General features: G+C 35.9%; 1 protein-coding gene across 7 annotated transcripts in view; it reads right to left on the bottom strand.

Annotated features, from left to right (window-relative positions):
* Positions 1-16,138, bottom strand: part of BBS9 (Bardet-Biedl syndrome 9) — a 445,438-nt gene that overhangs the window by 269,458 nt on the left and 159,842 nt on the right. For all 7 annotated transcript variants that reach the window (XM_060305435.2, XM_060305434.2, XM_060305433.2 and 4 more), the window contains exon 11: positions 3,534-3,715. In XM_060305435.2, the coding sequence (XP_060161418.1) occupies positions 3,534-3,715 (182 nt within the window). The remainder of the gene's footprint in view (positions 1-3,533; positions 3,716-16,138) is intronic.

Raw genomic sequence — 16,138 nt, forward strand, 5'->3', positions numbered from 1 at the left:
CTTCTTTGTGGCAGAACACTAATTCTGCTGAGGCATTCACCTCATCTCAAAGTTATTGAATTGGTCAAATCCCATCATGATGATTTCTCCCCTGACCTTTTGTTGCTTTAGTCGTGATCATGGAGCCTAATCCTGGCACATGTGAGGTGAGGAAAGGTGGGAGTCGGCATGCTGGTACATGCTTCTGGGAAAGCTAGTCCTCCCTAATAAATGGGGACACTTGGGAGAAATATCTCTCTTCTTCCCTGGAAATCATACTTGCACATAATGCCTGGAACTGCTAAAATCACCCTGTGACCCTGAGAGGAAACATCCCCCCACACTGAGGATGGCTGACTGAAAATATAGAAAGCACCTGGATGATGTCACATGAATCAGCTGTCTCACAAAGAGAAGAACCACCTACAATTGCCACCAGGCATTCCCACCAATATTACACTGTTTGGAATAAGAATTTCCACAACTTAGTGAGAGTACAAAAGGCTGCTTGTTGCCCACCCAGTAAAGATTCTTCAGTTCTTCTTTACTAAAAAAGAGTCCAATTTGATCCTAAGTAACAAAGTGCTCAACCAAAATGCTAAATTTCCCAGGCTCTTTTGCAGCTTGGAGTGGCCAGTCAGATATAAGTGGAAGCTGTTCAGGATGTGGCTTCCAGGAAAGATCGTTAAGTGGGCTGACTCAGCTGCAGATGTGAGGGCAGGAGTTCCAGAAGCCATCCTAGACCAACAGAAGACCCTGGGTGAGAAGGAATCAGAGTCCCTGATGACTTTGGAACTGCCAAATCAACCCTGGACTGCCCATTACTGGACTTCTTTTCCATGAGAAAGAAATAAACCTGTGCCTTATTTAAGCCACCCTATTTAGGCATTCTGTTATATGCAGCCAGACATAAACCCGAATAGCACATCTTCCAACAAGGTTACCAAGTACAAATGTTTCTACTACTCAATGGTAGAAGCAACTTAGTTATCCTAGACATATTTCAAATGGGTGAAGACTTTCATTTATACGCCCATGTCTTACTGCTCTCTTTCCCTTCCTGAAGACACAAGTATGCTGTGTGGGAGTCTATCTCAGTATTGTACCCTTTCCTTCATATCCATCCCAAGTAAAGAACATATCAACTGTCTAAATCAATCATAAGGAAACTCTGTTTTTGAAAGTGCCTACTGATAGATGTTGTTGACTACTAGTAACAGAAATGCAAGGCAGGATTCTCACTAATGAGTTGAGTATGAAAAGCTTCAAAATCCATAAGCCATACAGAAATTATTACTATAATTTCATGCTTACAACATACATCCCTCATATAACTTACACACATAAAATCAGCTTCAAAAATACTTTTATTACAGTAGATAATATATACCATGTGTAAAACAAAATATACTCTTTAAATTGGCTTTACATTTTGCTGCAATTCTTGCTTTGAAGAAATAAAACAAGCTTTAAAGTGCTGAACATAACCCACAAGACTGTGAACTTCTTTTTTGCAAGTTAAAGTCACTGTATTAAAATAGGTGGCATTTAAATGAATAATGAGGTCATCAGAAAGTTCAGAGTTTTAACTTCTCATAATCTTCTGTAATGAAATGATTTGGTGCTTTTATATGATTACAGGTTTTGGGGGTTTTTTTTTGCAGTACATGGGCCTCTCACTGCTGCGGCCTCTCCCGTTGCGGAGAACAGGCTCCGGACGCGCAGGCTCAGCGGCCATGGCTCACGGGCCTAGCTGCTCCGCGGCATGTGGGATCTTCCCGGCCCGGGGCACAAACCTGTGTCCCCTGCATCGGCAGGCAGACTGTCAACCACTGCGCCACCAGGGAAGCCCGATTACAGGCATTTTAATGAACAAATATACCACAATTTTATAAGTGTAGAGAATACTAAATTTTTTCCATATCTAGAAATAAAATATGTTAAAAGTCTCTCTTTTTTAAGAGTCTCGGTTTCTTTTGTTCAAATAAAACCAAATGATGGTGGCAAAGAAGGGGCAGAGAACTTCAAATATTAACTTTGAGGTTATGTAAATAATAAACTTTGCACTCCTCTGTGGGTACATCCCTAGCTTAATTAGCACTTATTTTAAGATACACAGAAGAATCAGGGTAATGACAAGTAAAACAGCCTAACCCTTCTCACCCAAGGGCATCACTATGGCCACCAAAAAATAACTTGTAGCTGTAAGGGATTTACCTGAGAAATGTTTTACATAATCAAGTGTTAATCAAAATATCGCTAGCACATTGTTTATGGAAAGGCCAAAATCTCAAGACACAAAATTTGTAGTGAAAAGCCACATTAAACTTATTTAACCAACTCTGGAAATTTCATGTTTCATATGTATGCCACTCTTCTCCAATTACATTTTTAAGTGACAAAATGAGACTTCTATTCCATTAATCCCAAAACACTAGTATCAAAAATGGAAAAAAATATGCAATATGACACATCCAGTTTTAACTATTCTCTATTTGACATGAGGGTCCTGACAACAAATGGGTTTTTAAATAATTGGAGGTACTTAAAAGACCTAAGTTTCACTTGTTTATTTTCAAAACTTTCTAAGAGAATGTGTAAAACCAAAGCATAATAATTTTATTTTAATATTAATATTTTTAATATATTTTCTAAATTCCTCTGAATGTCTCTTGGTAATATGGGCTCAAAAATACATAAATCTAGGAAAGTGATTGGACCAGGATTAAGATTGGCTCTGTTGTTTTGGTTGGCTTTTGATGCTCTGCTTCTTTTATTATTCCTGCTTGTTTTAACATTTCTTTTAAGTGAAAATAGTCCATATTTTTTCTCATTAAAAAAATACTTTTACCTGACCCTGAGAAGGGAACTTAAAGTAATGCTTTTCACATGTCCAACTCAAACTGCAGGATTGCTGTTTTGTTTCTCCTTTTAATTTACAGTAAAATTATACCCCTGTGAATCCCAAAGTAAGATAATATTGAGTTATACAAAACTCAAGAACTGAAAATATCATCAGCCTCTGAGTCATTAGAAATCAGCATACCACAGGCTACACTCCATTTGGATCGCTAATTAACTACAAACATAAATTATATCACTAGGCTGCAAATGACAACATTTTTAGTAACAAAGTAGTAATTCACATACTGCTTTGGTTTCTTTTAAAATAAGCAACTAAAATTTTTTCAGGGATATTAGAAGTTAATAAATGGTCACTCTAAACCTTAATGTAATTCTAAAGGTCTAAAACCACTATCCAAAGAAATACATGTTCCTTTCTTAGAGTTTAAAGAAAAAAACTCAGCACTGTCCCTGAAACACACTAACAAAAGTATTACCTTACATAGGACATATTTTTCAGAAGCTATAAAATACAAATTAAGCACAAAGACTAGTGTGTGAAAGAGCAATGCTGTTTTTACAAAAATGAGTTTAATTAAGCCTGGGGGAGAAAATCAACTAATATGTACAAAACATTATCCATATACAAAATAATATAAATTTTACAATGAATACTGAAATCAAATAATAAAAAGCTGCAAATGAAATACCTTGTGATTTGTTAACATCTTTGATGATTTTCTGAAGTTCTTTCAATTCTACATCAAGTTCATCATAGTTTAGTTCTCTAGATTCAACTTTTGGAGCTTGGAACAAAGAAGGGTCTGTCCCCAGGTATGAACACTGCAAGTGACCATCATCACTCAGAGTGACTATCACTCCCTTTAAATCACTACAAAAAGGAAGAGAAAATGAGACATAATTAAAATTTTTGGTGGATTTAGATTTAATCTAGACCAACTAGATTTTCATTCGATTCAGCTTCAACATACCATTAAGAAAATGACTATATAACATATCTATTTCTAAAGTTTTACATCAAGGACTCAATTTAAATGTTTCAAACATGATTTATATTTACAGAAATATAACAATTATTATTAAAGCTTCCACTTTTGGGGACATAACTATGTGGCAACTCATGCTCTAAGAGCTTTGCAAGGTCTTACTTGTATCATTCAATCCTCACTGCACCTCCCACTTGGCAGATTCATAATAAGCAGTGAACAACACGTAGGAGCTACAATGGATCAAGAGCTAGGCTCCTGGCTGGCTGAAGACTAGGGCTGAGGCACAGGAGGGAAGATGGGACAATCCAGGGCAATGGGAAGGTTAGTGGAGGAAGCCCTATGAGGCCTTGAAGAGAAATGTGCCCACTGCTCTTTTCCTTTTCCTTCTCTCTACCCTTGGGACATGCTTCCCCTCCCTCCCCAGGTCCACTCACCATAGCTTTCTTCACACACACTCCTATTCAAGTAGCTCTCTGGTCTGTTCTCTCTTTCCCTTCACTCTTAGATAGAAGTATCCCATTTTCTCATTTAGTAGCTCTTTCTCCATCACTCTTCTCATCCTGATTATCTCTTTTCCTCCCCATCCTTTCACTCTTCCTTCCCTCTTAGGCTCCCTCATCTCTGTTATTCTCTAGAAATAGCCATAATATATAAATTATAGATAACCTTAGCATAAATGCTTAAAAATAAAAGTTGTACATTTCCCTGAACTTGCTATAAAAAGTAGTTGAGATGAACACTATTGGCTTCCTCCCTACCTTGCCCAGAGGGAAAAAAATTCAATATTGCCATAAGTCATTTTGAACTGATATAAAATGAATTTGTTTTAGATTTGTTTGTTGTGTTTTCTATTGGTCTGTGATTTAAAAAATAAATAAAAAACAAGTTTTCCAACACTTTTCTAAAGGTTAAATATTAGTCAAAAACAACAGAAAACTTGAGAGAGAAAAGAACTTGAAAAGAAGTGTTGCTATTTATCTGAAGAAAAGGAGTTAAGGTATATGAGTCTAGGACTCATTCACAACAAATAAGAATTTTTAAAACTCCCCAACTTTGGGTCATGGCAAGTGGTCAGCTCATTAATCTAAAAGCTCAACTTGATTGACAGTAAATACTACCATTGCTCAATCCTTCCCATAAGGTGGCCACCAGCAACCACTTCCCCACCTGCCTTTAACACAATATTCCTGTACATACTTTCTCCAGGATATATACATAATTCTGTAATGTGACTTCAGAAAAATAAAAAATAGATTGTTATCACTGATTTGATAGCTAAAAAACTAGCTAAAAACTAAAAAGGGGACTTGGGTTCTAGCTCTGACTCTGCTCTATGTAGCTGAGTCAACTTGGAGAAGTCTTCCTAAATGCTTTATGTCTAAAATGAGAGGGTGAAACGAGATGATCCTCAAAGGTCTTTAAGTTTAACAAACTGGTTCCATCAAAACAGCTCAGAAAATAAATATTCCCAAATAAAATTATTTTCCTAAAATAAAATGTTTTCACCCCTGTAGTATCTCTGGGCCTGACCCTTTCCTTGCAGGCAACTGAAGCCACTTAGTGGCCATGGAAATCCCAACTTCCAGCTCTGACAAGCCCATTTCAAGAGGGCAAACCTCTGTCCCTATTGAGTTAGTTGTGACTGTAGTCTGTTCCTCATTCCACCCAGACCTACTAAAGTCTGAGAACACAGTAAGTCCTAAGGAAACGCTAGGAAACTAAAAGGCAGAGCTTCTCAGACAATGTGGTGATCATCAGTTCTTTGAATCCAAAAGTGTATTTCCATTTTATCTTCCCCCTTTGAGTGATCCATTATAAAGGAAACCTAGCATGAGACATTACAAATATACCTCACTATCCAAATTTATTTGGTCTTTGAACTGGATAGCTTATTACAGAATCAGTTTCATCCCACTGTTTTAGATGGCAAATAGCAACAATTTAGATACAGGGATTTATCTAAAAATTTATCTGAACCTATTAAGTTGTTGAGTTCAGATAGAGAGAGTTTGAATAGTAGTGTATACACATATTTCTTCAGCCTCTCAAAAAGAAAACAATCTTTACTGGTGTTTTGAGATGTCCAAACAGAAAAGGGAGAAGCCAGGGTCTTTACCCACTCAAAGAGCTTAACAAGCATCACCAGAATGTCTTAACACTAAATTCCAAAACTTAAGCAATTTACTTTTTTCTTATCAATGGTATTAGAGCCATTACCTACAATTTAGATCAAATAACAGAAATTTAGAATAGCTGAATTCATTTAACATTGCATGTTTTATTCCACAGGAACACTAACACAAGCTCTAAAAATTTTAGAATAAATCAGTGAAATTTCTGTCTAAAACATCTATGATGGAAAAAGTACTTTGACACAGGTCTAGACCACTACTTAATATATAAGTAATGTCATCACTCGGTATCTTAAATGCAAAGGAAAATTTTTAAATATATATATATATATAAATATATATATTGTTCCTAAAGTTAAGCCCAACTTAAGTATAAAGTCCAATTTAAGTATAAAAGAACACAATCAAGATTTTTTTAATCTTTCTACTTAAAGAACATTTTTAAAACAATATTGTCCATGTGAGTTAATGTGTAAAATTTTCTGAGTGATAGAATTTTATGTTAGGAGAAGCCATCAAGTAAATCAAGTATTGTGTGCCTTATTACTTACTTACATCCTTAAACACTTTCAAAATGAAGGTCTCTAGATTACTCTGGTCCTTGAAATACATCAGCTAAACCAAGGAACCAGAATAATGTATTTTATGAGGACTCAAGGTCAAAGATGTTATATTGCTAGGACACACAATAATTTTGTGATTTTAGCAATGGGGCATGAAATTAAACAATAGAGTTAGCTCAAGAATCTAAGGGTAATTGTTTCTTCACTCAGTAAACAGATCCTGGCCTTAACAACACATTCAAACAAAATTCCAGATGGATTTTAAAAGTTAAATTAAAAAAGATGAAACTACAAAAATATTTATCTGCCCTTGGGATGGAAAGAACTTTTGCTGCAATAAAGCAATAGAGGACAAAGCAAAGGATCTCTAAGTTAAACCACAAAAAAATTTTAAACTTGTTCTATGCTTTAAAAATACATTACAGTAAAAAGAACAAACTGGGAAAACCTTGGCAACCAACATAAATATATGATTTAAGTTGAATCATATGAAGTTGTGGATATTCAACTGTTTTTGACCTATAAAAACAATTTTGTAGTTTCCTCTACTATGTAAAGAACTCTTACAAGTCAATGAAAATGAATATATCCCAAAAGAAAAAGGTCAAAGAAAATGTACAATTCACTTGAATCAGCAACTTAAAGGTTAATCTATGGAATTAAAACTTTTATGTAGTTCTCTTTTTCTGACAAGGCCAATCTATAAAATGAGTAACTTGAAAGTATTTGAAATACAGCTCAAAAGATAAAAAATGAACAGTTTCTTTTGCTAATACAATAAAACAAATGAATAATAGCTTTAAAAACAAATGAAGGGCTTCCCTGGTGGCGCAGTGGTTGAGAGTCCGCCTGCCGATGCAGGGGACGCGGGTTTGTGCCCCGGTCCGGGAGGATCCCGCATGCCGCGGAGCGGCTGGGCCCGTGGGCCATGGCCGCTGGGCCTGCGCGTCCGGAGCCTGTGCTCCACAACGGGAGAGGCCACAGCAGTGAGAGGCCCGCGTACAGCAAAAAAAAAAACAAAAAAACAAAAAAACAAATGAAAAGAACATGCACTGAATCTAACGGTTCTTGTCCAGCTGCACTTTATGCAAAATAAAAATATTTTAAATTATCAAATCATCAAAGTCTGGTTTTTATTATGATATACAGATATCAAAGAAATCTTAAAAACTTAAATTTTGGATTCTTTCATGCCTTTACCAAAATAATACTGAAACAGAAAACAAAAAGTAGGAAGGTGCATGATTTTCATCTAGTCTCTTTTTTATTTACTATCTGCCTCTCATTTCTCTACTATATTTAATTTGCTCATCATTCATTCACTCATTCATTCATTCATCAAATATTTTCAAACACCTGTTATATGCAGGATGCCATTTGAAGTGCTATAGAGCATACACAGATAAAATCAGAAATTAGCTGGAAAAGATTGCAACCCTGTAAAAGAATAAGACATGCACCTCGATAAGTATGCATGGGGTGAAAAACATAAGAGCTATAAGACAAGTATAAAGTACTTTAGTGTTCAGAAGTAGGAATGTCATTTCTAGCCAAGGGGATCAGGGAAATTTTGATGGAGGAAATAGAAGCTTAAACTGGACACTGAAATTCAGTCTATTCTTCAGATTATTTCTGAAATCTGAATTAACTCACGTGTGATTTGTAAGCAAGGAAATGATGTCAATAGAACTTTGAAGTTGGTTCATACTCTTTTACCCATCACCTGAACGTTTTGAACCTCCAAGTAGTAGCAGAAAAATATAGTACATGGCTATATACAAAGCACCATTATTCCACTGTTCTTTTTGGCTCAGTTTGCAAATATGTCCTGGATTGAAAGTGCTTCTTACATGGTTCTCATGTTCAGTTTGTCTTTTTTCCTCAACGCTTCCTTCATGCTACCATCATCTTTCTATTTAAAAGTAAAGTCCTATTTTAATATGACTGTTACTTGGGTTTGGCTTGTTTGTTTGGTTGATTAGTTTCTTGGTTGGTTGGTTCGCTTTGCTTTGCTTTTTTGGTGCTCCAATCACAGCTGTATAAATTTTAAGTGATCTGCCCCACGACAATTTATTTTGCTTGTTTGTTTGTTTTTTACTTGACATATAGTTGATTTACAATGCTGTGCCAATCTCTGCTGTATAGCAAAGTGACTCAGTTTTACATGTATAGACATTCTTTTTTTTAATATTCTTTTCCATATGGTTTATCCCAGAAGATTGGATATAGTTCCCTGTGCTATACCATAGGACCTTGTTGTTTATACATTCTAAATGTGGCAATTTATTTTTAAAGACTTCTTACTGTTAACTTGTAATTTATTACATTATAACATAAATATCTGTAGTATTTGAGCCTTTGGGATTTGGAGAACAGGTGTGAAGAACATTCAGCATGGAGAACATGAGAGAAGAAGAGGGAGAAAAGTTTAGACTATGTATGAGAAAGAACAAGCAACCTGGATACAACATTCATTGAATAAAAAAAAAAAGAGGAAAGAGACTTGGGAATAAAGCCATCTAAAGACCTTAAGCTTTAATCTATGTAATTGTGGAACCAGTAAAGACTTTTGAGCTAGTGAGTGACATGAACAAAATATGCTTTAAAAAGATGTACCCTAAAAGACTCAATATAGTTTAAAATGTTGATTGTCACCAAAATGATTCATAATGTAACACAATCCAAATGAAAATCCCAGAAAGCTTTTTTTTGTAGAAACTAACAAGCTGATTTCCACATTTCTATGGAAGTGCCAAAAAAAATACCTAGAATGGCAAAACAATCTTGAAAAAAAGAATAGAGATGGAGGGCTTTCATAAACTGACTTCAAGACACACTATAAATCTATAGTAATTGAGGAAGAGGACTTGTGTCCTCTGCATATAAAGAACTACTATAACAAATGACCAAGAGACACACACACACACACACACACACACACACACACACACACACACACGCATACAAAATTCAACTGGGCAAGACTTGCATAGATATTTCACAGAGTAAAGTATAAAAACTGTCAACAAGCTAAGAAAAAATGCTCAATATTATTAGTCATTAGGGAAATGCAAATTAAAATCACAATTCGCTACCACCACACATACATCAGAATGTCTAAATTTAAAAGACTGACTGCATTAAATGCTGGAGAGGATGTGGAGCAACCAAAACTCTTATATATCACTGGTGGGAGTGTAAAATGGTTTAACCAATGTGCAAAAAAGTTTGGCAGTTTCTCATTAGACTAAACATATACCAACCCTCTAACCCAGCAATTTTACTCCTAGTTAGTTATCTAAAATAAATGAAAACATATGTCCACAAAAAGGCTCATATATAAAATGAGATAAACAAGTTATGATACATTTATTGAATGGAACATTACTCAGCAGCAAAAAATAAACCAACACTGGTACATGCAACAACAAAAAATGAATGTTGAAAAACATTATGCTGAAAAAAATGACAGACATAAAAAGTACATACTGTGTGATATCATTTATATGAAGTTCTAGAACAGGCAACACAAATCTATTATGAAAAAAATATGAACAGTTGTTACTTGGAAGCAGGGGAGAAGGGGATTATTAACTGGAAAGGGACACAGGGAAAATTTCTGTGATGGAAATGTTCTATAACTTGAGAGAACTATGGGTTACACAGGTGTATATCCGTTTGTCAAAACTGTACAGTTAAGGTTTGTGATTCTCAATGTATATAAATTTTACCTTTAAAAAAGGAATTAAAAAATAGGGTAGGCAGAGGGGTAGAAAAAGCCAGCATGCCAGAACACTGATAAGTGCTGAAGCTGAGCACTGGCTACAAGGGAGTTCGTGATGCCATCCACTTACTTTGAATATATTTAAACTTTTCCATGATACAAAAATTGGGGGTTCAAAAAGAAGCAAATAAAGTGTATACATACTACACAAATACATATAAAGTGATACCATCAAATACTTTTAGTGATAACGTATAAAATCTACCTTGACATGAGCTGGGACCTGCCTCACATTTTAGCACCCATTCCCACCCTTATTCACACATGTATAAACAGACACACAGAACTTTTAAGTGTGTGTGTGTGTGTGTGTGTGTGTGTGTGTGTGTGTGTGTGAAATAGAGAGAGATGATTTATGTGAATACTTGGTATTTTTAAGTACTTTGTTGACATATAGCTACTTAAATGAAGGAACAATTCCACAGCAACTGATTCACTGGTAAAAAAACAACTAACAAGCCAATGTGTGGGCCCATCAATGTTACCCTTTCCCCCCCAAATAATTAAAGGCATCATTATTTTTTGATGCTAACACTGACTCCTCTTTTAAAAAGTATCTCTTCCACAGAGATACTACTTACTTACTACCTTCAAATAAAATAGACCACTTTACTATACCCACTAAATAATACTTATATAATAGCACCTACAAAATGTTATAGCATTTCTTTAAATTTTTGCATGTTAGTCACCTTTAACCAGGCTGTTAATTCCCTCAGGGCAGGAATTATGTGACACTGAATTTGTGTCCCTCAATGTCAGACACAATGACTTCATCTATACGAAATTTTCCAAAAGAATTCAAAATTCACCTCTAATACTAAGTCATAAGCAAATACAAAAATGCCACAACATTCCATATACCAATCAATAATTATAGACTAACAAGTAAATCTAGAATTTACTGTAATTGTCCATAATACTTTAAATGGAACCCTTTAGATCAATATAGGATAAACCCAACTTTATTTACAGTTATCTAATGTCCCTTCCTTATTCCTTCTAATCATCAAATAATAAGACAATGCCAAAAGGAGTGGGAAGATAAGAATATGCAGGTGGTAGCTCTAACCTGGCACTGAGCCTTGAACGTATGAATGCCAAGAAAGCTAGTATGCAAATATAGTCTCTCCCAAGGAAAATAAGAACTTTTTCTAAAGTAAAAGTTCAAAGCAATGAATCTTTCCATAAATAAAACTAGATGTGGGAGTCCTTCCCTGATGCATGAAAGAAGACATGATTTGGTGCCATAATTTTCTAGTGTATTAATTTTCTAGTGTATTAAGCCCTTGCCGGAATTAAGTCAGGCATTAAGAAAACCACCTGTGTATTTTTAGCTCTTATGTGTTGAGGATTTACTTTTGCAATTTTTAAAAATAATTAGGCCTTGTTTGCCCTTCTCTGTATGACCATCTCTCAGGTAAAGCTTCATATCAATACCTTTTGACATACATAGTTCGTACGGAATACAAAATCTGGGAGCCAGGAAGAATCAAGCATAGAATCTAAGTTTCCTGATGCACAGTGAAGTATATTTTTGCCCACCATTCCATGTTGACTTCCCAAGAATGGAAAATTTAAAACAATTTTTAAGGTGTAATTTGAGGTTTGTGTAAATGGTTTTTAGTTATTATTGCTATCCACAATTAGCCTCAATAATCAAGAGCTGGATTATTTAATACGAGAGACATGGTAATTAGAATGCCCAAGAAAACGACAAGTAAAATGGGGGAGCCAAGGCCAGAGTACAAACATATCATAGTAAAAATAGCTCTGCCAAAAGAAGTTGTCACAGCAAATTGCAGAAATTACAGAGGCTGTAGTTGGGTAGACTGAACAAAATACCGTTTGTAGTAAAGAAATTTCTAAGCATCAAAAACTCAGACATGAGCTTGCTCTTTCAAACCTCTCTTATTAGACTTACTAGAAAGTCACACAAGACTGCTAAATCTGGCTAATTATGTTCACAAGACTGAACAGGTAAATTGCTAACCAGAAAAAAAAGGAAAAGATATAACTTCTAGAAGTGCCTATTTTGTACTGGGGAAGCAAAATACATTTATAAGGACTTAACTCTAACCTCTTTCATTATTGAAAATTATGTGTTTATTTAGAACTTACTGTATCCAGGCATCATTCTAGATGTTATAGATAGATAGGCAGGTTACACTGGTCATTTTCCTCAAAGAACTTAAAGGACAGTGGCCATTACAGATATGTAAATCAAACAAGAATGTATGAGATGTATGAAGCATGCTCTGATGAATGATGGATGTAAGCAAGGGAACCAAAAAAAACAAAGTGAAAGAATATCAAAATCAGACAGTGAGCAGAGAGAATGCTTTCTAGAGGAGATAACACAAGCAGGAATTGGAGAAGAGAAGGAGCAGGGTATTCCACCAAAGCATTTTCCTTAAAGGGGACACACACACACACACACACACACACACACACACACACACACACACACACACACACACACACACACACACACACACACACACACACACACACACACACACACACACACACACACACACCCTGCATAGAGTACACGGCGTTCAGGAGGTGTTTTACCAAAGCCAGAACCAAATAGATATTCAACAAATATCTATGTGAGTATCAAAGATGTGTCAGAGATCGTTCTCAAATTGAGTACCAGTGAAGAAACAACACAAAAATCTCTGTCCTCCAGGAGCTCACATTCTGGTAAGGAGAGGAAAAACAATGAACAAAAGAAATAAATATATAGCAAGTTCAAAGGTGACAGGCGCTATGAAGAAAAAGTAAGCAGGTAAAGTAAGCCTCAAATTGGACCTAGAAAGAAAGACATGAGTTGCATAGGCTGGGGAGGGCATTCCAGAACAGTGGAACAGCATTAAGTATCAAGATACACCTGTTTCCATCAGCCAGAAAGTCTATTTCTCCCCAAGGGGATTCATATGGAAAAGTGGGGGTGATAAAAATTAAAGATGATAAAAATACAAAGGCTTTGAATGCCCTGCAAAGAATTGTAGACCTTACACCACAAGCAATAGGAAACCACTGAAAGATCCCAATGGAGGAGAAACAATAAATTTTCTCAGTACTCCTCAATTTCATGTAGTATTTGACAGAACTGATCATGTCCCTCCCATTCACTCATTCCATAGGCACTCACTGTGCGGCTACATGACACTGTGTTAAAAACAATACTTTTAAATTAATACTATATTACACGTCATAAAAGGTTACAGAGGTGTGGTTCATCTCTGGTCACTAAGGAAGATAGGTGCTTATATTCCATTCTAGATAACACAAGACCCTATGTGCTAAGTAATATAATGAATGAACAAAGTTCAATAGTAACATAGAAAAGGACACTATAAAATGTTAATATTATGAAACCAAGAAAGGCTTCATGGAGAATTTGAAAAACAAATAGGATGTAAACAAAAGGAGATGGACAGAAAAAAGTATTTCAGGTGGAGAATTTTAGAGAGACACAATCATATGTCATCTCAAGTGCAGTATGGCAAGAAATCGTAAGAGCTTTTCTGCATCAGAGTTAATTCACAAAAAATTCAAATCTTTCTGGGCCACATTACTTTTCTTCCAAAATTAAAATAGCTTTTATCATAATATACCCTGTGGGGAAAAGTGTATTTCTTACTATTTAGATTAACATTATTTTTTTTGTTGTTTTGTTTTTCTGGGTTTTTGGGGGGGTTTTTTTAGATTAACATTCTATTGAAGAATGTCAGTGGGAAAAAATAATGACCACTATTTTAAGCAATTAAAATGTTAACATCAATACACAGATATTTTTAGGAGAAAAATCAAGGCAGCTTTCAAACACATCATGCAGTAAACAAGGCAGGTAAGTGAAAAGTGTCTGTAAATACAAATGGGCCAGACTATGACAGATCTTGAAGGCTGTGAGCACTCTCTTTTAAGTAAAGCAATAACAGAATTAGACAACATTTTAGAAATGGGACCTTTTTTAAATGCAAGTCTAATCACACCATTCCCTGGATCAGAAACCTCCAGTGATTTTCCATTTAAAAATCAAAATCCTGGGACTTCCCTGGTGGTCCAACGGTTAAAACTCTGTGCTCCCAATGCACGGGGTCCGGGTTTGTTCTCTGGTCAGGGAACTAGATCCCACATGCTGCAACGAAGATCTCGCATGTGGCAACGAAGATCCGCGTGCCACAACTAAGATTGGGCGCAGCCAAATAAATAAATAAATATTAAAAGTAAAATAAAAATAAAAATCCTTTAAATTAAGCTATGACCCCTGCTTATTTGACCTGTAGTCACTTCCCTCCCCCACCCATGCTTCCCAGCCCTCCATTCCCTATCCTTCTACTGACTTCTCTCTTCCACTTCGTTGGAATTGTCATTCTCCATTCCCCTTTAGTACCTGGTATGCTCTTCCTCCCCTCCCTTTAAAAAGGATCTTTGTTTAGCTCAAGTCTACTCATCCTTCAGATTTCAACTCAGAAAATTTTCCTAGGACCTCACATTCTAGGTGAGGTCCCTTGTTTACATGCTCCCAAAGAACAAGGTACTACTATTCCTTCAGGATTTTTCACTAGTGAAATAATATCTTTATCTGTGTAATTATGTATTTAATATCAGTCTTCCTCACTACAAATTCCATAAATTCAGTGACTATGATTGCTTTGCTCATAAACATATCTCCAGAACCTAGCACAGTACCTGGCACAGAGAGGGAGGCTAAATAAACACTCACTGAATTAATTAAATGAAGAAAGCGAAATAATTCTTTGTTGTGGGGGAATGCATTCTAGGATGCATCCATGCATTCTACGATGTTTACCACCATCCCTGCCCTGAACCCACTAAATACCAATAAAAACTCTCTCTCTTGTGTTATGACAACCAAAAATGTCTCCAGGCATTGCCAAATGTCCCCTGGGTAGCAAAATCTCTCCCAGATGAGAACCACTGAGCTAGGAGATAATACATCCTGGTTTGCAAAGGTCAGTCCCAGTTTATGCCTGTTGTTCTGATACATTTATTAACACCACCCCCTTTTACTCTCAGAAGTATCCCAGTTAATAAATTATATTGTCATCCTACCTGGATGTATCTATATGGGTTCTCTTGCCCAGACCAAGTGAACTATTATGTACATAATGACCATGGTATTTCTTCTAACCTACCAGAAATTATAGCATTATTTCCAAGAACTATGGTTTAAAACAAACAAAAATAAACTACCTTTGTATTAGGCTTTGAAATTAATGGAAATAGTACAATGATAGTGGACAGAAGAAACACAGCAAAGATACAAAGAATAATAAATAGTACATGATGATCAATTAAATGTGGGAAAAGAAGTCAAATAAAATCCCTAAGGTTGAACCTGAGAGAGCTGGATATAAAGACATCTATCAAGATTAGATATACAATAGAAGGTGGGTTGTATTTTGTGGAGTGAATGGAGAGAAGATGAAGATAGTAAGCTTGAATTTTGAAGCACCCCCCCAATACTCAGGTGATACCCACCAGACATGTGGAAGCACAGGACTTGCAGGGACACAGAGCTTTGTTGGGATGTGCTCCACTCCTTTGGCTCCAGTGCCATTGGATTTCTCCCACTTATCTACTCCTTGTTTTCTTCAAGGGCTCTTCTTCCTGCTTCCTAATTTTGAGAATCCCTAAATACTACTCAAACTTCTCCGCCTCCCACTCTCTGTTAACTCTGAGAATTCATTCTATTAGCTATTACCTCTGTGATAACAATTGCCAGTCTCACTCACAGCCTGTAATCTCAAATATCATGTGACCAGATCACCTGAGTACTTCCACTTGGAT

This window comes from Globicephala melas, chromosome 9 (genome assembly GCF_963455315.2).
Source record: "Globicephala melas chromosome 9, mGloMel1.2, whole genome shotgun sequence".
Classification (NCBI taxonomy): Eukaryota; Metazoa; Chordata; class Mammalia; order Artiodactyla; family Delphinidae; genus Globicephala; species Globicephala melas.